Source organism: Mesocricetus auratus, unplaced genomic scaffold, assembly GCF_017639785.1.
Source record: "Mesocricetus auratus isolate SY011 unplaced genomic scaffold, BCM_Maur_2.0 Super-Scaffold_6730, whole genome shotgun sequence".
Taxonomy (NCBI): Eukaryota; Metazoa; Chordata; class Mammalia; order Rodentia; family Cricetidae; genus Mesocricetus; species Mesocricetus auratus.
In genome coordinates, this window is record NW_024429184.1 from 25,020,842 (window position 1) to 25,046,967 (window position 26,126).

Below are 26,126 nucleotides of genomic sequence, written 5' to 3' on the forward strand. Positions count from 1 at the left end.
TATGATGTGAACACGAGATGTGCATATCATGTTATTGTCGTCAATCAAAATTTTAGATAAACCTTGTACAATTCCTTTTCTTATGAGGAACCACGCTCCAAATCCACGCCCTGCCGAGAGGCGAAGCTGCAAAGCAACTCCCGGCCTGGAGGGTTTCACTTAGAGTTGGTTGTGCTGCATGGTGTGCAAGTGCCCGACGTCACTGTGTGCATCCTAGGGCCACCTAGACTGACAGGGACAGCTGAAGCCTCCAGCGTTGCCCAGGAGTGACAGGGACAGCCGAGGCGCCGAGTTTTGCCGAGCGCTGCCGAGAACTGACAGAGACAGCCGAGTGTTTCCGAGGGCCGCCGAGCGCTGACGAGCCCGACTGAGGGCCGAATAGAGCCGCTCGTAGTACGCCCGCGGCATGGGGCCGGGGCTAGAGCGTCCGGCCGAGCCGGGCACGAGCCGCGCCGCCCAGCTGGAGCCGCTGAAGCAGCGCGCGGCCGAGCGCATCGACGAGGCGGCCGAGCGCCTGGGCGCGCTGAGCCGCGCCATCTGGAGCGCGCCCGAGCTGGCTTACGAGGAGCACCGCGCGCACCGGGAGCTCACCCGCTTCTTCGAGCGCGAGCCCCCGGCCGCGTCGTGGGCCGTGCAGCCGCACTTCGGGCTCGCCACCGCCTTCCGCGCCGAGTGGGCGCCGCCGGGGGCCGCGGCGGGGCCGGGCGCGCTGCAGCTGGCCTTCCTGTGCGAGTACGATGCGCTGCCCGCCCTGGGCCACGCCTGCGGCCACAACCTCATAGCCGAGGTCGGGGTGGCCGCGGCGCTGGGCCTGCGCGCCGCGCTGGAGGGTGTCGCCGCGCCACCGCCTGTCAAGGTGAGCCACGCCGGGCCGCGGCGGCGTCTGTCGGCGGTGCGGACCCAGCCCGGAGGACCAGACCGGTTATTTTGGGTGGCAGACAGCCGCAGTTTGCTGGCTAAGTTGTGCGATCTCTGGACGGAGTAAAAGTGGTAGACTCAAAGGATTTTGATTTGAGTGATCGGTGTCGTACTTTTCAGTCTTGCGAACTGCCAGACTCCCAAACCTCTGCAAAAGAGTCGAAATAACGGAGAGGCGAATAAACAGTTACTACGTAGATGGGTTCATATTTAAGTGCTAATCTTTATTCCACAATTACAAGAAGCGTCTCTGTTCTTTACGCAGAATGCTTTGCACGTCTGTTTTGTGTTACTCTACTCTTTCAGGTGGTCTAGTGATTTCTTCGTCACTCAGCGGGGTCTCCCACCCCCAGGGAAAGTAATCCTCCACAACAGCTCATCTCGTGGCCCTTTCTCTTTAGCTACCTTCTCTTTTAGGCCTCTGGGTTTTTGTTTTGTTTGGGAGGGTGTGAGACCCTGGACAAACTTAGTCGGCAATAACCCATTAGAGAAGAAGAGAGTAGCTCAGTGGCCAGGCGTGGTGATCTAGGTTAGTCGGGATTTCATTGAGAGACCCTGTCTCAACGCCTCCCCCGCCCCCAGAGCAGTTCAGTTTAAGAGTTTGCATAAATTTAAAAACAAACACAGCCAGACGCTGAGAAATTTGCCGACTTCAAATGGTTGTGGAATATAAGTGGACTCCCTTTGCAAGTAAAGCCATTCTTTTTTACCCCAGCTTGTTTCATTGTATTTTTACATATGACCTTGAGAATACATTAATTTTACGCAGATAATTTGCCTTTGCTTTAAAAATTGTTTGAAGAAGTTAAGCTTAAATATCAAAGTAAAATATTTATTCTGTAAAGTTCTCTTTTGTTTGATTAGGTGTTTGGTGACCATTAAATCTTCCTGGTTGAACTGGTGGAGTCGAATTAGTAAGTTTGTGAAATAGTTGGCGGTTTCTAACCATGGTACAGAGATAGTTTAATGCTCGTCAATGACAGGTTAATGAGTTAGGACTTACTAAGTGGTTTCTCAGTAAGGAATGAGAGTTCCAAGCTGAGGGCCAGGACAGCTCTTTAAGATAACTGCAGCTCTGAGCACTTGCTCTGTAACTGGGAAGCCTAAGCCTCTCTGAACTGGTACAGACTGTTTCCTTAACTCACAGTTTGTTGTGAGGGTCACAGGTCACGTGCAAGCTCCTTACCAGTAAAGCTATGACTAACTATATACCTATACAGGCTTATCGTGAAGAGACTTTAACAGAATAGTCCTAGCAATGTTGACGAACCTAAGTATATAGAATTCTACTTTTTTTTTTGTCTTTGTTATACCTTAGTTAAAATTGAGTTATAAAACTGGGGAGATTTTCCTATAGCTTTTCTAGCATGCATTTAGACCAGATTACTATAACAATACAAATTAAAATTTTTGACTCTTCACCATATATTTTAATTCACTGTGTATGTGTCAGAGTTTAAGGAATTAAGTATGCATATGAATGCTTATGCACTAAAACCTATTTAATGTTTTCCTGTTCGGAGTCTCCTTGTGCTAGCATATGTATTTCCTCATAGGTCATTGTCCTGGGGACCCCTGCAGAAGAAGACGGTGGTGGCAAGATTGATTTAATTGAAGCCGGTGCTTTTAAAGACCTCGATGTTGTTTTTATGGCTCACCCGTCCCAGGAGGATGCCGCCTATCTGCTGGATGTGGCCGAGCATGAGTGAGTAGTCACAGGAAGTAGTTTCCTGGCAGACAGCAGACTGGGGGGGGGGCAACTCAGAGCTAGGGCAGTGAGATGGTTTCGTGGGTAGAGGCACTTGCGATGTAAGCATGGTGACCCAGGTTCTGTCGCAGAGCCCGCATCACATCGGAGCACACGAGTTGTCCCACTGCATGCCCACCCCCACGGACACAATTTAAAAAAGCAAAGGAAACTAAGGCGGACACTCACACGCTGCATTATACATTTAAAAAGTGAAATGACCTGAGCATGCTATAATCTCATTGCTCAGAAGGGTAAGGCAAGAGGAGTGTGAGTTTGAGCCAGCGTGGACTGCACAGGAGGGCCCTGTGAATTGGATGATAATGATGTGATGTTTGATTTACATTGAATGACCTTTGGCAATCATTTGTTACTATGGTTATAATTGAACAATTGAAGGAATATTAAACAGGGATATCGAACTGTAGCACAAATTCTCTTTGGTCTTAATAATAAAAACTCAGAGTCAGATATTGGGGTTCATGCTGGAGATCAGAAAAGCAAAGCGGCCAGCCACTCAGGAGCTCTTACCTCTGCCAGTGCTCAGAACAAAGGGGTGATCCTGTCCTCAGAGGGCATCCTCACACTGCTTAGACTGCTCTGCTCCTCAGACTGCTTAGACTGCTCTGCTCCTCAGACTGCTCAGACTGCTCAGACTGCTCTGCTCCTCTGACTGCAATGCTCCTCAGACTGCTTAGACTGCTCTGCTCCTCAGACTGCTTAGACTGCTCTGCTCCTCAGACTACTTAGACTGCTCTGCTCCTCAGACTGCTTAGACTGCTCTGCTGCTCTGACTTCTCAGACTGCTCTGCTCCTCAGACTGCTCTGCTCCTCAGACTGCTCTGCTCCTCAGACTGCACTGTTCCTCAGACTGCTTAGACTGCTCTGTTCCTCAGACTGCTCTGCTCCTCAGTCTTCACTGCTCCTCAGACTGCTTAGACTGCTCTGTTCCTCAGACTGCTCTGCTCCTCAGTCTTCACTGCTCCTCAGACTGCTTAGACTGCTCTGTTCCTCAGTCTTCACTGCTCCTTAGACTGCACTGCTGCTCAGACTGCACTGCTCCTCTGACCTCTGGCTACACTGCTCCTCAGACTGCTTTGACTGCTCTGCTCCTCAGTCTGCACTGAGCTCCTATATCCTCCTACCTTATGTTCCTCTCTCGACCCAGCCATATCACTCCTGTCTCCATCTCCCTAGTGCTGGGATTAAAGGCGTGGGATCCCAAGTGCTGGGATCACCTTTGTGTGAGCTCTGTTTCTCGTTTAGATAGATTCAATCTTGTGTGGCCCAAGGTGGCCTTGAACTCATATCCATCTACCTCTGTTTCCCAAGTGCTGGGATTAAAGGTGTGCATCACCATTGCCTGGCCTCTATGGCTAACTGGTGTGGCTTGCTTTGTACTCTGATCCTCAGGCAAGTTTTATTTGTTAGATCATAAACAAAATATCACCACATCAAACACATGTGTTCTCTTTTGAATTTAGTCTGGTTTCTGGAAAACAGTTGTCCTTTCATAAGGAATCGCCTTTACAAGGGACAGTTTTATCAGACCTGGGAAGAAAGCGCTTTTCCATACTGTGTTTAGCTTGGTTTTATGGAACTGGAGGAGGTTATTCTTTTGTAGAAGGATGCGTCATTGAACTGGTGTGGACTTTTAACCACAAATGAGGGGGAGAGAAGTTGTGTGGTTAGTGGTCCAGTCCCAAGGAGCCACTGCTAGGCTGTGTCAGCTAATTTCTGTGGTGGCCGAGACTCTGGGGAGCAGTAATAGAACCATCCCTACAGTGTCATTGTGCTCAGGAATTTCTCTGAGCCCCAGCATACCCTGTTTTCAGAGGGTAGTAATTTTAATTGTTATATCTTCATTCTTATCAACTTGGAATCAGTACTGTGAGAGTAGAAACAATTCACTTTATGAGGGGGGTAGATGTGGTTTTATCTGTGTATTAGAGATTCCAAATCTTTGCTAGTACTTCTGACTAGAGGGTGTCTGCAGGCTGTAGTCAGGTTTCCCAGAGTATCAGGATTAGATTTAACACTCATTGGCTTGATCCTGAAGTCAATCGACTTACTCCGCATATCCTGCCCCTCAGTGATGGTCTGATGTCCTGGAACTCAATGTGTAGCGGATGTTGTCCTTGGACTACTGGTTCTTCTGCCTCTACTACCCCAGTGCTGGAGATGTGTGCCTCCATGTCTTGTTTGTGTGCTTCTGGGGAGTGAGTGAGCCTAAGACTTCATATATGCTAGGTAGGTAAGCACTCTGACGTCTGAGCCATGTTCCCAGCACAGCCTTTCTGGTTTTGTTTGTTGATTTGAGTATTATGTAGCCTAGGCTAGCCTCAAATTTGCTATATAGCTGAGGATGACCTTGAACTTCTGATCCTCTTGCCTCCCTGTGCTGGGATTGCAGGTTTACACCATTCTATTTGGTTTTATGGTGTGCCAGAGATTGAGCCTGGGCTGCATACATGATAGGCAAGCATCTGTCAGTTGAACTACACCTTTGGTCACACACACACACACACACACACACACACACACACACACACACACACACACACACACCCCTAACTGAATTTTCTCATTTTAGTGATAATGGAGGAAGAAATACCCAGTGATTTCTTCTTTTATTTCCTAGTGTTACTGTGAAATACTATGGAAAGGCATCTCATGCTGCTGCTTACCCTTGGGAGGGAGTCAATGCCTTAGATGCTGCAGTTCTCGCCTATAACAATCTCTCTGCATTAAGACAACAGATGAAGCCAACCTGGAGACTTCATGGTATACATGAAAAATATTTGTGTAGTAAATGGAACTTACTATATCTTAGTGCAGTAAAATTATTTAATACTATAAATATATAGTTTGTTGTTGTTGTTTTAGTTGAGGGGTGAATCTCTGACTTCAAAGTCAGCCTGGTCTACAGAGTGACTTCCAGGATGGCCAGTGGTAAACAGAGAAACTCTTGTCTCCGGAAAAACAGAAAACAACAACAATAATAAAAATTGGGGGTTGGGGAATGTAGTTCAGTTAGTAGAATGCTCACCTAGGATGGGTATGATTCCAGCATTGCATAAAACCTGGCATGTGCCACATACCTGTAATCTAGCACTTCAGATCACAAGTTCATGATCACCCTCAACCACGTGTAACTATGAGGGCAACCTGGGACAACTGAATCCTTTCTCAAAGAAAAAAAAGTGGTGGTTACTAATTTTACTTACTCAGGGACATAGTACACTCTTAAAATTCTGTGTATATAAATGCAGTAGCACAGTCTTCTCCTAGGGTACACATTTCCTTTTTCCCAGTCTGGGATTACAGGCATGAGCCACCACACTGATTTATAATCCTCCCTCCCTCCCTCCCTCCCTCCCTCCCTCCCTCCCTCCCTCCCTCCCTCCCTCCCTCCTTCCCTGCTTCCCTTCTTCCCTCCCTCCCTCCCTCCCTCCTTCCTTCCTTTCTCAGTTTCTTTATGATCTAGGAAATTGTGCTTTTTTTTTTTGTTTTGTTTTGTTTTTCGAGACAGGGTTTCTCTGTATTGTTTTGGAGGCTGTCCTGGAACTTGCTCTGTAGATCAGACTGGCCTCGAACTCATAGAGATCTGCCTGTCTCTACCTCCCTAGTGCTGGGATTAAAGGCATGCGCCACCATTGCCTGGCTGGAAAATGTGCTTTAATCTCTATTTTTTACTCAAGTTTGCTATATGCTAAATTGTTTTGTAATTATGCTTTTTTGAGTTTCTTGCCCTAGTGTTCTGGTTGTGGGTACAGTTGGTTTGAGATGGGCTCTCACTGTGTCGTCCAGGCTGTCCTTAAATTCAGTCCTTCTGTGTCAGCATCCTGTATGCACCCAGCATACAGGCCTAACCCATCTTGCTGCTTGCTTTAATTTCCTCAAAAGGGATCGGAGAGGAAAAATTTAGATGAGGGGAATTCAATTTCTTTCTCTCTCTCTCTCTCTCTCTCTCTCTCTCTCTCTCTCTCTCTCTCTCTCTCTCTCTCGTGTGTGTGTGTGTGTGTGTTTAAGATGAGATCTCCTGTAGTCTAGGCTGTAGACAAGGATTACCTTGAACTCATGATCTTCCTGCCTCCTTCTCAAGTGCTGGGATTATAGAGTTGCACAACTGACTGGAATTAGACACTATATATCTGCTTTAGTTATTGGTAGAAACAAATCTTCATTTTGTGTGGTCCCCCAAAAATGTGTGTTTTGATAGTTTGTAGTATTCAGGGGTCTTTGACTCTTTTCTCTACATGGTTGTATCCAAAAGACAGAAGTATTTCTCCACTGCTAAATGTAATTTAAAATATTTGTAGGGATTTTCAAGTAAGATGGTAGGTATAGAGCCTAATGCCATTGTAAAAAAATTTTGTCAAGAGTTTATCAAATTGCACAACTGTAACAAAGCCTACTGAGACAAATTTGCTCCAGAAAGTTTAGGATACTACTGTTTGTTTTGTGGTTATATAATTCTGTATTTCTTTGTAATTTAGATTACAATCTTTCCCTCTTTTCTTTTTCTTTCTTTACATTTCTGGGAATTAAACCCAGACTCTCACACATGCTAGTCAAGTCTTTGTTGTTGAACTTTATCAAACTCTGCCCAAATTGTAATTTCTTAACATTAAATAGATTCCTTAGAATAGAGTACATACAGACAATTCTCTTTATTAGCTGGGAAATATCACCCCTCTGTGGAAGTATTGTACAGTATGTCAAAATCCTTGGTTTACCTGTGAAACTAATAAGTATAAATTATTTTCCTGTTTGTACTGGCTACAAAATTTTCTTTAAACAAATCATCAAATTTAACTTTAGTAATTTGGTTCTTTTTATAGGTATAATAAAAAATGGTGGTGTAAAGCCCAATATCATCCCCTCTTACTCTGAATTAATCTATTATTTACGTGCACCCTCGATGAAAGAGCTTCAGGTTTTGACCAAAAAGGCAGAAGATTCCTTCAGAGCCGCAGCTTTGGCTACAGGCTGCACAGTGAGTGTTTTAGAGTTAACTGTGACGGCTACATGTGGACTGTGCTGTTTGTGTGACTGCATTAATGTGGTGCCAGCGCCACAAGCAACTCCAGGGTATCAGGAAAAGAGAGACCAGACATCCAGCTGTTTGTACTAAGAGAATGCATGTGTTGCCTTTATTGCCAGGAGAGAGTGTGTGTGTGTGTGTGTGTGTCTGTCTTCATTACAAGTGCTAAGAGGTCTCTCCCTTGTAGGAGGGAGGAGCTTTATATACATGTTTACAGCACAGTGGAAAAACCCCAGGTAGAAGAGATCCTTGTTTTCCTCCTGCTAGATGTTGATGTCAGAGGGTCAAGGCCAGGGCAGTAAGCCAGGACTAGAAAACAGAAAGCACTTGGACTGGAAAACAAGTTGCACTTGTAAGCTGACCAGCAACTCACAGAGACCCCATGGGGCTGGGGCCCAACACATTAAAGCCTGCCTTGGTTCTTTTCCTGTGGTCATCTTTGTTTGTGCCAGTGGTGGCCCTGGGGGCCTGTCTCGGGACCTTGCCCTCACTGCTGATGTCTTGAATCTCTAAAATGAGTTGGCTAAACTTTTAATGTGAATCCTTTAACAAACATTTATTATTTAATTAATACTTCAATTACTGTTTAATTAATATACATTTTCCTCAGTGTCTGCAGTAGAAAGTACTACAGGTCACCTTACTTAGACAGTAGCCAGCGTACTTAGCGTACTCCTGTGCTAGAATCCCTGTCTTTTTACATCACATTGTGTAATTCCCATAGAGGGCGTTTTATGATAATACTTGTATATCTCTTTGGCAAAGATGTGATATGAATGTGTGTTTGGCTTGCTGAAATGGAAGTTAAGATAGACTCAGAACCAAGGAGACTTTGCTGTCTGGAACTGTAAAGTCAGAAACTTTTCACTATCGGCCATGTGTGCTGCAACGTGGGATGAGGCTTACAGTTTCATGGGGAGGCAAGATCTTAGATGTTTTAGAGAGAACATAAACATCAGAAACATAGTATCTCTGGGGCCATTTCCCTCTCAAAAATAAGGGTAAAATGAAGTCTCTCCAGGTTTCTCGTGAGAGACAAATGAAGTAACGCCTGTGAAGAGGTCACAGCCTAGCCTTCCTTTTGTTCTGTCCCTGGTCTAGCAGTATGTGGTTTGTTCCCGTGGTGGTAGTGTCTCAGCAGTTATCCTCATAATGTCTACTTCTTCAGAATGGACAGTGTTGGGAGGAACAGCAGTTAAGAAAGTTTCAGGTCAGCCTGGCAAACACAAGACCCTGGGTTCAGTTCCCAGGTGGTGGGAAGGGAGGAGAGGGTTTCCTGGAAGACTGCAGACGTAATTGAGCTTTGAAGGATATCATACTTGAGGTGTATGAACAACAGAGAGACCTAAGGCAGGGAATGTAGTTGGAAAGATGAGAATGTATAAACACTCATAACTGGTTTTTTTGTTAATAGATAAATACATGGATAAGTGTAGAAATAAGGACTTGTCCTCTTAGGCCATTTGTAAAGAGATTTAGTATATAAATGTAAAGCTCCCACAACCCAGGGAAACAAAACACTTATTCCCTTATCATTATAAATAATTTAAATATTTTAAGTTCAATATGTGAACTATCTCAGGGTATTCTCTAAGCTAGTGCTTAGGGGCTGGAGAGGTGACTCAGTCAGCAAAATACTTGCTTTGTTTGCAAGGTGGGGACCTGGGTTTGATCTCCAGAAGCCACTTTAAAAAGGCAGGTGTTGTAGAGAACCCCCGTGTTGTTTGTGGATATGGCGGTACACTACTTCACAACAATCCTCGGTGAAGGGCTAAGATGTAAATGAAGACAAAGACAGTGGCTCATTCTTACAAGGAGAATGGCGTTTATTTTAACCAGGGTGGAGCCTTATATACCAAAGGCAGGTATGGTGGAAAAACACCAAGGTCAGAAGCCTACATTCCCAGGGCCCTCCAGCAAAGGGTGAGCCAAAAACAGGAATTAGCATTTAGACAATAAGGATGGACAGAAAACAGGAACTTGCACTCAGGCCTTACGGGGAGGAGGGGGACAAGAAGTGTTTTGCCAAAAGCTCCTAGTCACAGGCTGTCAACCGACCCCCATGGGGGAAGGGTGCAACAGGTGTGACCCCAACTCTGAGGGCGCAGAGATGGGCAGAATTCTGTGTCTCACTAGCCAGTCAGCCTCACTTCCTTGGTGAGCTCCAGGCAGAAAACGAGAGAGGCCCTGTCTCAAAACCCAGAGGACAGGCTCCTGATGAGTGTCCCCGCGCTTGTCCTTTTCTCTTTCGCATGAGCATGTATGCACACAAACTAACATAGGGTTTATTGTTGGATTTAAATCTACTTTAGGTAGCCTTTTACTAACTTCTATTTTGACTAATTTATAAGAATTTATTGAGTTGCCATTATTCCTAACTTAGGAAGAATAGAAGAAACTTGATCTCTGCTGTCTGATAATTAGCTTTTGCTTATTGAAAACAAAAACTGTTAAGTGCACTTACACAGTCGCAAAGAAACTGCTTCGGTGTCTTCACGTGCTCACATCTCCAATCAGGCCTGTCATGAGCCTGCCTCACTGAAGTGTCTGTATTGTCTGAGGGCCCCTCTGAGAGGAGGCTGTGACATCAGGGACAGTTCTGGGTTAAGTGTGCCAATATGTTTAGATGCTCAGCCTTTTCCTTTCGGAGACTGAAGTACAAGCAGTGTCCACCAAAGTGGTTTGGACTACCTGCATCAGAATTAACTGGAAGTTTGGGTTTTTAAATGAAGTTTCTAGGCACTCACTATACCATTTTTAGGTGACTGAAGTTGATTCTTGCTGACCAGAATGGAGTTTAGTGACCGTCTGTGGTGTGGTGCTTGTGTGACAGAATAAATGGGGGTATTAGGAGTTCTAACTTTATAATGTACTGTCTTTAAAGGCAAGATTTGTGAGGGTTTGTATCTGGAATGGAAGTGCCCATTCTAAAACTTTTCCTGCTAGAAACCATCACTGTTTTGGACTTAGTAACTTGAGCTTTGTTTTGTCTTTTTTTTTTCTTGTTAGGTGGAAATTAAAAGTGGAGCACACGATTATTACAATGTTCTTCCCAATAAGACACTGTGCAGTGCATATATGGAGAATGGGAGGAAGCTGGGAATAGAATTTATCTCAGAAGATGCAATATTGAATGGGCCTTCAGGTAACTATGCTGCCATGGAGTGAGATGTTTGAGCAAGAGAAATGCAAGTAAGATTTAACAGTCTGGAGAGGCAAGGAAGAACTGCCGATGTGCCTGCTTCCAGCAAGGTCTTTGTGTAGCCCAGGCTAGCCTCAAACCCCATGTGTAGCTGACGTTGACCTTGACCCTCCTGCCTCTACTTCCCAAATGCAGGGATTACAAATCCCTGCTACCACATCTGGGGTTTATTAGATGCTGGGGATTGACCCCAGGCTTCCTGCATGTTAAGCAAGCATGCTGCCAACCCTGACGGTGTTTTGAAGAATGTGTATCAGTATTTTGCCTGCCTAAGTATCTGCATGTCATCGGCGTACCTGGTGCCCTGGAAGGCCAGCAGGCCAGCACTGTATTCTCTGGAACTGGAACATGACAGTTTGGTACTCTGCAAAAGCAGCAAATGTTCTTAACTGAGGGGCCATCTTTCCATCTCCCTGATGATATTTTTAATGATATTCCTTCACACTTAGGTTGAAAAGAAAACTAATGAACTCTTCAGTGAGTGTAGAGTGTCACAATAGCATCACTGTTTTAAAAAATGGCCAGTCTGCTACGGGTATTCTTGTACTTGATGTTTGCTTTTGGTCTGTCAACTTCCCAGTAAAGACACAGAGACTTATTAATTATAAATACTTGGCCTTAGCCTAGGCTTATCCCATTATATCTCTTAATTTAACCTGTCTCTGTTCATCTGTGTTTTGCCTGGGGCTTTTTAAACCTTTTCTTCATTCTGTGTGTCCTACTGTCCTGCTTCCTCCATGTCTGTCTGTCTGTCTGGCCCCTGGTGTCTCTTTTTCTTTCTTCCCAGAGCCTAAATTTCTCTTCCTACTTGCTCTACCAGTCGGGAAGCCCCGCCTATACCTCCTCCACTGCTATTGGCCATTCAGCTTTTTATTAGACCAATCAGGTAACATAGGCAGGCAAGGTGACACAGCAACACATCTTTACACAGTTAAAGAAATATTCTGCAACATATTCTAAATATTTCTAGTGTTTAAATTTAATTCTATTTTTTTTCTTGTGATACTAGGGATCAAACCCAAAGCTTTAAGTATGCTAGGCAAGTGCCCTCCCACTAAGCTATGCCTCCAGCTTTTACTTTCTAATAAATAAGCTACACAACGTGAAACAGAGCTTAAGACCTTTTCAGTTTATTACAGTAAGCAGGTTTTTTAAGTATTTAGTGATCTAGTGCATTTTCTGATTCTACAGGTTAATTATATGTGACATTCATTTATTTATTGAGACCAGGTATCTTAGTTAAGGTTTCTATTGTGACAGTGAAGCACCATGACCCAAAAGCAAGTTGGGGAGGAAAGAGTTGTTTTAGGGTTTTTATTGCTGTGAAAAGACACCATGACCATGGCAACTTTTATAAGGAAAACATTTAATTGAGGGGGCCTGCTTACAGTTTCAGAAGTTCAGTCCATTATCATCATGGTGGGGATGATGGCATTGAGCAGCCAGACATGGTGCTAGAGCTGAGAGTTCTGCATCTTGCAGGCAACAGGAAGTCAACTAACTGTCACACTGAGGGAAGCTTGAGTAAAAGAGACCTCAAAGCCTGCACCCACAGTGACACACTGTCTCCAGCAAGGCCATACCTCCTAATACCCACTCCCTTTGGGGGCCATTTTCTTTTAAACCACCACAAGGTTTATTCAGCTCACACTTCCACATCACTGTTCAACACTGAGGGAAGTCAGGACAGGAACTCAAACAGGGCAGGAACCTGGAGACAGGAGCTGATGCAGAGACCGTGGAGGAGGCTGCTTACTGACTTGCTTCCCATGGCTTGCTCAGCCATCTTTCTAATAGAACTCAGGACCACCAACCCAGGGATGGCACCACCCACAATGGGCTGGGTCCTCCCCCATTGATCATTGATTGAGAACATGACTTACATTTGGATCTCATGGAGGCATTTCGTCAACTGAGGCTCCTTCCTCTTTGGTGACTCTAGCTTGTGTCAAGTTGACACACAAAACCATGTTTTACTGTATATTGTCTAGGCTGGCCTTTGCCTTGTGGTCCTCCAGATTGAGGCTTTTGATTTCTGGGATTACATGTGTGTGCCACCACACCTAGCTTGTTAGAGTGTTGTGTGTGTGAATTATGTATGCACTATGTGCATGTAGGAGCCCTCGGAGGTCAGAAGAGGTCATCAGATCCCCTGGAACTAGAGTTACAGGTAATTGTGAGCTGCTGTGTGGGTGCTGGGAATTAAATCCCAGGTCTTCTGCAAGAGCAGCCAGCAATCTTATGCACTTAGCCATCTCTCTGTCCACTATTTTTAAAGTTTTTATTATTATATGTATGTGAGTGTATGATGCATGTGTGTGATTGTGCATACCACAGCATGTGTGTGGAGGTCTGTGGACAACTTTGTAGGGTGTTCTCTCTTTCATGTTCCATGTGGGTTCCAAGGATCAAAGTCAGCTCACCAGGCTTGTGCAGCAAGTGTTGTTATCACTGAGTTATCCTTGTTTGGTGTTATTTTAGGTTCTTTCCTCTTTTAAGCACACTACTAATAACATTTTAAAAATAGCTACATCTCCTGAATAAAATGAGATATTGATGATGTAGAACCATGAAGACTTGGTGATAAAAATAGGTGTCAGTGTCATTCACTAACAAGGGCACTTCTGGAATCTTACAGGCTAGAGTAAATTATTAGGATGTAAAATTGAAGTACTTGTAGGATTTTGATGTGGAGCTATTCGGTAGCCTGGATTTGAGTTTAGAGCCCCCCAAAATGTCTAGGCTGGAGGTCTAGGGTTTGCTGATATGTGTGGATGAAGAAGACACAGATGTTAATGCAGTTACTCAAATGCATAGAGAAGACAGAGATGAAACACTGAAACCAAGGTTTAGAGGAGGTAGGCAAAGCAAGGAGACAGTAGTGAGAGACAGCTAGATAATCAGGGATGGATGGGGAGGCCATGGAAGCAAAGACAGCAGAGAATAATGTCGGATGCTACAGAAGTAGAGTAAGCGTTGTTCTGTGTTCATTGAACCATCAATAGAAATGTATTGTTGGTCTGGAAGTAAATAGGTGGACTAGTGAACCAGACATGGGTTCTTAAGGCCCTACCCACCACTCTGGTGAGACAGTACAGATAGCCAAAAAAAATCATTGTTAAGAAAGTTAGTTTTAGCAGCTGGGCATAGTAACTCACACCTTTAATCCCAGCACTTGGGAAGTAGAGGCAGGCGGATCTCTGTGAATACAAGTCCACCCTAGTCTACAAAGTGAGTTCCAGGACAGCCAGAGCTGCATAGGAGATCCTGTCTTGGAAAAGAAGGAGGAGGAGGAGGAAGAGGAGAAGAGGAAGAAGAAAGTTAGTTTTAACTGAAAACAGAGTGGATACAAACAGGAAAGAAAACATTTTTATAAGAAAACTCGAGATAAGTAGATGCAGAAAAGAGTAAGAGTTCAGAGGCCCCTCCCTGGGAAAGGGTGGACACAAGGATTGTGGTGGAAAGCTAGAGGGTTAAATAATTGAGTGCTGGTCTATGCAGCAAATAAACTAAAAGTGCAATGAAACAGATTAGTGTGGTTCTGCAGATTTGTGACGCTTCCCATGGGCTTAAGAAAAGTTGGGGAATTTTGAGTTAAATCAGTGGGATATGTGTATACCTATCTTTCCATGAAGCATACACATATACACACTCAAACATTTATTTTCAGATAAGGGTCTTATGCAACCTGGGCTGCCTTTGAACTTGTTATGTAGCTGAGGGTGACCTTGAACTGATCATTCCTGCCTCTACCTCCTGAGTGTTGGGATTATGTCACCCATGTTTGGTTTGTGCAGTGCTGGGGAGCAGACCCAGGGCTTCATGCATGCTCTTGGCAAGCCCTCTTCAAGTATGTACCCCATCGTGGGGGCTACATTACTGTTACTCTCCTGGTTTAGTACAGGGTTGTAGTTTTGTAAGACGTCACCACTGGGAGATATAAGATAGGAGATGTATAGACTCTCTGATAGCTTCCAAATAAATGACAAATAGAGAGATAATGCCATCAAATCTGTGCTCACAGCCTCTAGCAGAAGCTGATTCCAGAAGCTGAGGCAGTCTGCTAGAGTTCCCAGTTACACTTTCTCTCCACAACTGAACTTCCTACTGCATTGTTTAGATGATAGGGTAACCAATGCAACTCTTGGACATGGTTGACTCATCGCTATGCTCCAGGATACAGCACACTTACACTTTGGCTGCTTTGCTCACAGTTAGGAGAGTCAGCACATCCTCAGTCAAGGAACCCTGGAGAACACTTCAGACAAACATACTTGGGTCCGAAATGGGGTGGGGACAACTGTTCCAGAACCAACTTCTCAGTGAGCTCAATAAACACAAGACAGTTTACTTGTGTACTGTACACCACAGAGTGCTTAGTGTAATTATCAGAAACTGCACCCCGAACCCCAACCTCCAAACCCTAACCTCCACTTACCTTTGCCTGGGTCTCTAAGACTTGGTTTCTTCCTTCACAAAATGAGAACTGTTCAAATGTAAATGAGAAACCTGGGTGTAGTGTATGTAACTATAATCCCAGTTCTCAGGAAGTTGAGACAGGAGGATCACAAACTTCAAGTCTGTCCAGTGCTATATATCAAGAATCCGTCTTAAACAAAGGGACAAAATGTAAAAGTTAATAATGTGAGAATGTATATGAAATTTTTAGACTTTTAAGCAAAGTAATTTCTGTTGCTATTGGCTGCATATTTTGATTTCCTTCCCTTACATCTACCCTTGTGTGGTCTAAGTGCCTTGCATGGTGTTTAACTTATTACTAAATGTTCATTAAATTAGCCTATTCACATGTTAGCTGAATGTGTCATGTGACCAGCTGGATGTGTGGCAATTTAAAATACTGTTCTTGACTAATGAATTGGTAAAAGACATTAGCCAAATAACCTAATAAGTTGTAAACTAAAACTGAAAAGCGATATTGTTATTATTGTACATACTGTAAATCCCTCCAGTAGAGAAACCGATCTTACCAGGGAAGTGAGAAGGGCTGGCTTAGGGAATGGTAGATGATGGGGTAATAGCAGGACTGGGAATGTAGCTCATTCGGTAGAGGGCTTGCCTCGCATGCATGAAGCCCTGGGTTCTACCCCAGACTTGTATAAAACAAGTATAGTGGCGTCTGGTGTAATTCAGTTCTTGAGAGAGAGAGGCAGGAGGATCAGAGGCTCAAGGTTATGCTTAGCTACATACTGAGTTTGAGGCCGTCCAAAAAGAAATAGAAATTTAAAAACATGAAGAGTATATGCAGAAGTCCTATGGTCAGCAGAGTATGGTGGCTGTTCTGAGCAGCTGTAGAAGGTTAGTGGGATTGTTAGCATGTTTCTGAGCTGTTCGGGAGGTGGTGTTCGTAGGTGGTATGTATGATGATAATGAATTTGACTCTAGCTGTGTTGAGTGTGGTCCACTGTAAGACATCCATGGGAGAAGTATCAGGTGGACAGTACGCTGTGTAAGCAGGAGGGCTGGAGGAGAACTAAGAATGCATTATGGTTTACTGAATAGAAGCAGTAAATAGGGGGAAATCTGAGGGCATGGTGGGAGAAGAGGAAAGGACTGGCATCAGGTCTCAAGGAACCGGTCTTTCACAGAAGAGGGGCCTGTGTCCTGAGACAGGAGGAGCCATCAGAGTTCACAGTGGGGCACTAGTGGGGCAGGCTTGGTGACTGGGCAAGGACAGTCTGGAGATCCCTTTGTGAGAGCAGGTGGCCATGGTGGAGGCAGGAGTGAGTGTAAGCACCTCAGACAGCTCTCCCCATCCTGACAGGCCCGAGGCTCATGGCCCAGTATAGGATTCTAGTTACAACTTCAATCAGAGTGTTTAACCAAACGTCCTTTTCTTCCTTCTTTGTGTCAAGGCTCTACTGATTTTGGAAATGTCAGTTTTGTGGTTCCTGGGATTCACCCGTATTTTTACATTGGGACTGATGCCTTGAACCACACGGAACAGTACACGGAAGCTGCCGGTGAGCATGCGGTGTGGATGCTCAGGATTCTCTCCCTCTGCCTGCTGGGTACTGCTCTTTAGCCTCTTACTCTTTAATGCTGCTTCAGGAAATACCGTCTTGTGCTCAGAAGTAGGACAGGCGGTTTAGAGAAGAAACCCGGGGAATTAAAAAATGCATTTTAATACAAATAGAGGTATTTTAATTTGTTTTCTTTACCTTTCAGGGTCAGAAGAAGCTCAGTTGTACACCTTGCGTACAGCCAAAGCTCTGGCAATGACTGCCCTGGACGTCATCTTTAAGCCTGAGTTGCTGAAAGGAGTCAGAGAGGAGTTCAAATCGAAGCTTCAAGAAGAACAGCTTTTAAATAGACCAGCATAGAAGGAGGACTTAGGGACTGCACAGGAAGCACTAAATTTTGATGTTTGTTTTTCCCCTCTAAAGCTTTTTCAATGCAACAGGATATAGCGAAGACACTAATGGACTTTGTGATATTTCAGGCATTGGTATGTGATACCATTTCTTAAGCTAGATGGTTTGTGAGTATCTACCATGGTAAGGTAATGTTTTGTAAGTGTCTTTTGTATAGTTTTAAAACTCAACACTCATGAACTCTGTGTTCAGAGTAGTGGATGTCTTTTCAGCAGTTTAAAGTTGGGGGAGTATAAGTCTGGCTGGATCTGTTTTGATCTAGAGAAAAAAATTAACCATATGCTTGTAGGACACACCTAGAATATCTGGTATGAAGAATTAGCTTTCCTTTTTTTTCCTTATTTTTTATTACATTTTTTTTTTTTAGAAAAGAGCTTGCTTCACATGTCAATTGTAGTTCCCTCTCTCTCCCCTCTTCCCGCACCCCCCACCACCACTCTCCAGCCTCCCACCCTATCCCCCGCTTCCTTCCACATAGGGGATATCCAGAATCTGTCATTTTACTCAGGGCAGGGTCCAGGCCCTCCCCCAAGAGTCCAGGCTGAGAGAGCATCCCTCTTTGTATTATGGACACATGAAGTCAATTTGTATGCCAGGGATAAATATTGATCTACTTATTGCCCAGGGCCCCATAGGTTGTCCAGGCCTCTTCACTGACTTTCACATTCAGAGGGTCTGGATCAGTCCCATGCTGGCCTCCCAGCTGTCGGTCTGGGGTCCAAGAGCTCCCCATTGTTCAGGTCAGCTGTCTCTGCTGGTTTCGCCAGCCCATTCTTTGCCCATTTGCTCATTGCTCCTCTCTCTCTGTCACTTGGTTCCAGGGGTTCAGTTCAGTGTTTAGCTGTGGGTGTTTTCCTCTGCTTCCATCAGTCACTGGATGAAGGTTCTAGGATGGCATATAATTGACGACTACCTTATAGCTTTTAACAATTTTTTTTAAAAAAGAATGTTCTTTATTTGCATGTAATTACTCTAAGAAGTGGCATAGCAGCAGTGTAACAGTCAATAACAGAAAAAAAATGACAGAAAGGAAGGGTTGGGCTTTTCCAATAGGGTAGGCTGTTGAGTGGTACCCAGGATGCTACAAGAAGAGGAGTATAGTCTGTGTGTGCTCTGTCCTCCAGGGCCCTGCACTGGCTCTTACCACCCAGCAGCCAGCTGCTCTGCAGAAGCCTTCCTAAGCCCCTGTTGGCCCAGCAGTAAAAGAAACTTGGAAAGGCATCCCCGTGTCCTCATGCTGTGGCTTAGCTAAGTTCCTAGCCTTTTCTCTGGACCTTTTGCCTTCTCAACTCACGTTCTGCCTTTGTGTCACCAGAGCATTTGCAGATACAAAAAAGAGTTCTTATTATGAGACAGCTAGGATTTTACCTGGAAATTTGAACCATTTCAGTGGTTGTCAACAATAATGCTGGAAAAGATGGGGAGAGATCAACATTTTCTCATGATTCTTACTTGGTCATGAGTTTCTGTTTGGTAAGACTGAGTTTCCGACAAGTTTTCCTTTTGCGCATGGCACACCACCATTCAGTGTGAACTTTTTGCACATGATAAGAGAGTGAAAAACTGATAAAACAGACTCTCAGGCACTAGTGTACCTTGTGGAGTCTCAGATTTGAGGAAGCACACTAGAAATGGAAGTGGACGGAGGCAGCAAGGTGTGTCTGGCTTCTGGGGCAGAAGGCAGTCACTTTCCCTGTCCACTGGGAGGCTAGTCTCCTGCAGGCCTCTGGCCTCTGCTCCCTGCTTAATGTGCGCTTTTGCTCTCTGCTGTACCCTGACTTGATCTGGAGCTGGTGTTTGTTGCTCGCTTGCTGTTGTGCAGCCAGTATACTAAGATTATTTTTTGCATTTTTCGAGTTTAAAAAAAGCCACTACCACAAAACAAAGTATTTACTGTCTGGCCCTTCACAAAACAAACAAACAAACTTGCTAGCCCGCTCCATTCGACTGTTTACTTCCATCCTCTGAGATGTTCTGGGTAAAGCTTCAAGCCTTGTGTTGAGAACACTTGAGTGTGTAGATGGGGACTCCCTGAAGTAGTGATCTGGACTGTTCCACTCTCAGACTTTACTCTGCACCCCAGCTCAGAGCAGCATTGAGAACTCACTCCTTCCTGACACGGTTTGTCTGGATGTTCACAATTGAGTTCATCATATTTGGTACCATTTTATAAAGAGGCGTATTCATGAAAGCTGCAAAGAAGAAGACACGTCAGAGATGTGGTTTATATGATGGAGTTTATCTCCTCAGTAACAGGTTTTCGAGTATCTCACATCCTAAGGAACAGGTTTTTGCTGGTTGGTTTGGTTTTGGTTATTGCAGTGCTGAATACTGAGACCAGGGCCTGGCTCGTGCAAGACAGGACCTCTGACACTGAGCTGCATCCCCACCCAGCTTAGGACAGGGCATTGGTTTCATGTCCTAACCCTTGACAAAATTAGACAACAGCGATTGTTACTGATGTACCCATCCTCTGCAGATGGATTACAGCTGTTACTTAAATGCGTGTTCTGCACTTGATTTACTTTTTTAAAGGTAAAATTAAATTTTACTCATGGATAAACAATGGCACTTTTTTAGGTAAAGAAGGGAAGGCCCTGGTTTTTTCTTGGGTTGGTTGCTGTTGTTTTACATAGAACCTTGTGTGCTGCCTTGACCAGACTGGTCTCAAACTCTAGCCCAGCCTGAGCAGCTGGACAAGAGGGATGTGCCATTGTGCACAGCTTTTGTTCTCAAGAGATGAATGCTTGATTTTAGAAAGTTGATAATACTTAATGTGGAGTATTGTGTGTGTGTTTTTTAAAGAATGCAATCAGGTTAATTTGGTGAGACTTTAATCATTTAATAGAGTTTATAATTACTGATTTTTACACTAGATTCTATATTTGAAGTCCGTGTCTGTAGGGTGTTTTACACTTTTCATATCTAGCACAGCTGCTAATTGTTGGACCGACTGCTGGCTTCCTTGGACTCACCTAGGGTCAGCCAGCTTTCTTTAGGCCTCTGCAGTCTAATGACACAGCTTAGGATGTCGTGTTTGGGTGTGTGAGAGGTTAGTATTTTCAGGTAAGCAGTCTCTGCTATCATGATTGTAGTAAGTTTTATAATGTTTTAATAGATGCATATTAAAGTTTATGGAAAAATATAAAATGTCTGTCTTTATGTAATAGTTAATTTTAATGACATACATATATCAAAATAGAGATTTCTTAAATATGAAGCATAAACACCCAAATACAAGGTTGTGTACTATTTTCTTATTCATAGAATTGTGGAGTTGTTTTTTTTATTACCTATGTAGATGTTGTATTTATATATTATGAATTTTAAGACTAAGTCTTTTGTTTAAAAATGAGTGTTTAGGCAAAGCATAGTAGTCACGCCTTTAGTCACAACAACGAGGTGGCAGAGGCAGATGGCTTTCTGTAGACTTGAGACCAGCCTGGTCTACATAGTGAATTCCTAGACAGCCAGGGCTGCAAAGTGATATCCTATGCTGAAAACAAAACAATAAATCAAACTAAAGTTGAAATGAGTGTTCTATTTCTCCAAGAAACTGAAAACTAGCTACCTCTGTGGTAAGAGTCAGGTACATATTACAGCATCTCACTTGTTTCCCCTTTTACAAAAATCTCTACCTTCTCTAGACAGTAGTTCAGAACAGATTTCAGTTTTTACCAAAGCTTAAAGATCTCCTGTGATAAAAACAAATGTCCACAGGCCTTTGTGTGAGCTACTGTCTTACAAGATAGAGCTGTCGTAGGGTTTCTGTTGTGAAAAACATCATGATCAAAAGCAACTTGGGGAGGAAACTGCTTATTTCAGCTTACAGTCCACTGTCAGGGGAATCAGGGAAGGACCCAAGGCAGGAACTCAGAAGCAGGATCTGATGCAGAGACCATGGAGGAGCACTGCTTACTGGCTCATTCAGCCTTATCCTATCTGGGACCACCAACCCAGGGTGGCATCTCCTACATCAATCAAGAAATGTGACAGGCTGATCTGGTTGGGGGCATTTTCATAGTCTAGATTCCCTCTTCCCAAATAACTAATGTATCAAGTTGACATAAAAATAGCCAGCATAAGCGCTCCAGATTTTTTAAATTAATTTTAAATTAATTTTTGTCTTTTTAAGATTCAGTCGAATTGTGTAGCCCAGGCTGACCTTAAACTTACTATCCTTCCTCAGCCTCTCAAAGTCTAGGATTACAGGCATGTGTCTCCAAGCCCCACCCTATCCCCATTATTTCCTTATGTTTAGTTCAGTGTGAATTATTTTTATTTCATTGATCTAGAATTGAACAAAAAGGAATATAGGTGATGTCATATTTTTAAAAATGACAAAAAAGAGGATAATTCACAAGGTTGTTGAGATGGCTACTGGTCATTTAAGCCCGTCCCCAGAACTGACTCTACCAAGTTGTTCTCTGACCTTCACACATGTGCCCACATCACATATCACATACAATAGTAACAAGACTTTAAATAAGAAAGGGAAATTCCAAACGCTGGCCTCCAGTTGATTATGTAGCTGAGCCAGGTCTTGAATTGACCCACCTGCCTTCACCTGGGATTACAAATGTGCACCACCATAGCTAGAATGCAAAGCACAGATTCCTTTATTTTTTCTTTTTAATTAAAACAGTATATTCTGATCATAGTTTCTCCTCCTCCAGATCCTCCCCACATCCCCACCTATCCAACTCCATGCCTTCTTTCTCTCTTTAGAAAACAAATAGGCAAATAAATAAATAAATAGAAAAACACAAGAACCTCCCCCATAAAACCCATATAAACAAAATCAGAAGCCATAATATACAAACAAAAAGTCAGTAAGATAAAAATGCCCAAACAAAGCACTATTAGACAAAAAAATTAGAAAACACCATTGAGTTCATTTTATGTTTGCCAGCTACTGCTGGGTGTGGGGCCTTTAGTGTGGTTTATATACCCAGTGAGACTTCATTGGTGAAAACTAATTTTTCCTTTGCAACTGGTTGTCAGTTGGAGATAGCTTCTTCGTTGTGATAGGAGCTTGTGTTTACCTCCCCGTTTGGAACTAGGACCCCATCTGGCTTGAACTTCTATAAACCTTGTGTGTGCTGCACAGTCTCTGAGTTCATATGTGTATTGACCCTGTTTTGTCTAGAAGACACGGTTTCCTTAGAGTCATCCATCACCTCTGGCTCTTACAATATTTTCTCCTTCTCTTTTCCACACAGATCCCTGAGTCATGAGGGGAGAGGAGGTTTGATGAAGACATCCCATTTAGGACTGATCTTATTCTGCACATTGTCTGTTGCGGGATCCCACCTGGGTCTCGTCGCCACTTTAGCCCCCAAATAACACACAAGACACTCTATTAATTATGAAGCTGTTTGCTATGGTTTCTTAATGGTTAGCTCTGACTTAATTATTAACCCATAATTACCAATATATATTTTTATAAGGTCTTATCTTAACCAAGAACGTCAGACTTGCGTTCTCTCTTCCTGGGATCACATGGCAACTCTCCACTCTTGACTATATCTCCCAGAAATTCTCCTCGAATCCTAAGTCCCACCTATCTTGCTTCCCTATTGGCCAACAGTGCTTTATTCATCAACTGTAAAGAGAAGCTTTTTTCTTGAGAGAAGCCTTCCCGACAGCCTGGTTCCAGAGCCACATCAGTCCCAAATAAACACACAGGAGACTATATTAATTATGAAGCTGTTGGCCTTGCTTGTTTCTTACTGGCTAGCTCTGACTTAAGTATTTATCCCATAATTGCTAATCTAAGTATTTCTCTTACCGGAGAGGTTTCCGGGCTTCCTACCCCATGGCGTTACATCTTGACTCTCTGTGTTCCTCCTACCCAGAGTCCTCCTGGACTCCTAGTCCCACCTATCTAACTTCCCTATTGGCCAACAGTGCTTTATTGACATAATCACAGGACTTCCCACATCAATCAACCAATAAGAGAGACATATTTACAGAATGACATCTCCCATCAATTGTCCATTTATGATTTCTTTAATAGCTCTTATCTACTGCAAAAGGAAACTTGTCTGATGATGGCTGAGTGAGACACTGATGTGTGGGTATAACAGAATGTCATTATGAGTTATTTTAGCACTGTGTTCCTTAACAGAGCAATAGTGTTTGATTTCCTCCTAGGTGATTGGCTTATCTGGTCCTAGATTCTTGGCTACCAGAACAATATCTTGTGGAGTGGGCCTTGAATCCAATCAGAAATTGGTTGGTTTCTCCCACCACATTTGTGCCGATACTGCACCAGGTAGTATCGGCAGGTCACCATTATGACGAAAGGTTCCGTCACTGGGCTGGTGGTTAACTTTCTTGTCTGGTAGTGTGCAGAGTACTCCTTGGTCAGTAGGGGTGTAGTCTCTGGTTGTGTTCAATGAGACATGTAAACAAAGCACAGATTTCTTATCCTAAAATGACAGTAAAGGTATTATAACTTAAAGTACTTATTAGAGTTCATATCTGGTGTGTCCTCCAAAGGCCGTATGTTGAGGACTTGGTCTTCACTGGGGTGAGGTGGTGAAATATCACTTTCTATTGATGAAGCTTGCCAAAGAATTGAAGTTGAATTCAAGATTCAGCAAAATCAAGGAACTTAAGGCTATGTTGCTCCAAGGTGTCTTTATTGGCATTCTGTGAGGTTTTATTTTGGATGGTTCAAAGCTCAAAGCAGAAACTAAGAAAACATACAGACTTTCTCAACACTGTCCCCAGATGTGCTCAGGTGACAAGTGATGGGGGATGTGCTGTATGCTGTTAATATATGTTTCTCTTATTGGTTGATGAATAAATGCTAATTGGCCAGTAGCCAGGCAGGAAGTATAGGCAGGACTACCAGACTAGGAGAATTCTGAGAGGAGCCACCAGAGAGATGCCATGTAGCTTCCGGGAAAATAGGATGCCAGGCATTCACCAGTAAGACAAGGCCATGTAGAAATACATAGATTAATAGTAATGGGTTAATAATTAAGAGAGAACTAGCCAGTATGAAGCCTGAGCCATTGGCCAAACAGTTTATAATTAATACAAGCCTCTGTGTCTTTATTTGGGACTAAGGGGCTGTAGGACTAGGTGGGACAGAAACTCCGTCTACAGACAAGATCTCAGGACTGAATGGAGGCTGCTTTCATAATGCCCTTGAACATGTAAGAAGCAGGCAGCACAGCTGAGAGGCAGGAGGAAACATCTTGCCTGCATAACTCCTTGGGCAGGTGGAGGCAGTTCTCCCAGGGGAATAAAGAAAACCCTATGGTAATAGAGCAGGATATATAGGAATGTCTATTATATGCAGGCTGCAGTGGATTCTGTGTGATGTAGGGCCCAAGTGGAGTAAGTTATTATACTAGGATCAAGTACTTGAAGGGACCCTGGAGCCTTAGCTCTCTACTTGTCTCTGCTTCCCAGATGCCGTGAGTGGAAGGGTCTATGTGCTTGTCATGATGGGCCCCACTGCTGTAGTCCCAAAGAGAAAAGGCCAAGCCACTGGGCCTGGAACTGTGGACCAAATTAGACCTTTCTCTTACTGATTATCCTGATATTTTACCAGGGTGACAGCATATTTAAAAAATGGAGTGATACTAAGCCATAAAGGATGAAGAGTCTCTCTCTCTCTCTCTCTCTCTCTCTCTCTCTCTCTCTCTCTCTCTCTCTCTCTCTCTCTCTCTTTCTCTTTCATGTGTGTGTGTGTGTGTGTGTGTGTGTGTGTGTGTGTGTGTAGCTCTGTGTGCCCATGCACATCTGTGGAGGCCAGCAGAGGCTGTCAGGCAGCCTGTTTTATCAGCTTCATCTCCTTGAGACAGGGTCTTTCACTGAACCCAGAGCAAGGTTGGTGGGCAACAAGCACTGTGGGAGCAAGAACAGGAAGTTCTGGAGTTGTAGGTGCAGGCGTGGGACCATACCCGGCCTTTTTTGTGGGTGCTGGGGATCTGAACTCAGATCCATACATTTATATAGCAAGTTCTCTTACCTACTGGGGCATCCCCACAGTCACCTGAATTTTTTTATGTCTGAAGTATTCCTTTGGGTCCTGGTCATTTATAAAAGAAAAAGAAAAAAATCACATATATGTGACTGCATGTGTGCGTGACACACTTTTCCCGGGGAAATGCAAACAGACATCTACTCACCCCAGATAGCCAATGACATACCAAAGAAAGGATACCATCAAAGTCCACTTGGTGAACTGATGAGTTTTATCACAGTAACTTTTGAGCAGAAATGACTCAAAGACAGTTGCATTACTCAAAGCCTGTACCAGCATGGGTACAGTTCACAAAGCTAGGACTCTGGAGTGTACTGCACAGCCTGGAGAGAGTCTTCCAGGCAGCGAATCTGGTTTCTACTTCTCTGAGGCAGCTTGGCTGGTCTGAGCCTCTTCCAGGTAGCTTGTCTGAGAATTGAGGCAGCTCAGCTTATCTTAGGAGTCTTGTAAGCAGATCCTTTCTCTTTCAGATGGTGCTGTTAGCGTGTACTTATGCTTGGGGAAGAAGGCACCTGTATCCTGTCAGTTTCACTGACTTTCTGTATAAAAGTTGAGTTGTTGACTGTGATCTTAACTAGCGTCTCTACAAGCTGGAATGCTTTACCTCTCTTTACAACATCCTATGTCTTAATAATGGGTGTCCTCTAAGATGGACAGGAAATGGCTACACAATGTGTGGGGGTCAGAGAACAACTTTCCAGGAATTGCTTCTCTCCTACCTTGTTGCGGAAGGGTCTTTCCTTGTTTCTGCCACCTGTGGACTTCATCCTAGCTGGCCCAAGCACAAGGCCATCTAGCCTGCCTGCCTAGTTCTT

The 26,126-nt window shown here is 43.9% G+C and overlaps 1 protein-coding gene across 3 annotated transcripts; it reads left to right on the forward strand.

Moving 5' to 3' along the window:
• The first annotated feature begins 352 nt into the window (after positions 1–352).
• Pm20d2 (peptidase M20 domain containing 2) lies at positions 353–17,624 on the forward strand. Of its 3 annotated transcripts, none has more exons than XM_040740450.1 (7): positions 354–856; positions 2,475–2,623; positions 5,307–5,449; positions 7,510–7,664; positions 10,722–10,857; positions 16,788–16,943; positions 17,101–17,624. In XM_040740450.1, the coding sequence occupies exons 1-7, from the start codon at positions 407–409 to the stop codon at positions 17,253–17,255; spliced, it is 1,344 nt and encodes a 447-aa protein (XP_040596384.1). In that variant the 5' UTR covers positions 354–406; the 3' UTR covers positions 17,256–17,624. The 3 variants fall into 3 exon arrangements, with proteins under 3 accessions (XP_040596389.1, XP_040596384.1, XP_040596387.1); XM_040740453.1 differs by having other exon boundaries at positions 362–856; positions 16,788–16,895; XM_040740455.1 differs by lacking the exon at positions 16,788–16,943 and having other exon boundaries at positions 353–856.
• Positions 17,625–26,126: the final 8,502 nt, after the last annotated feature.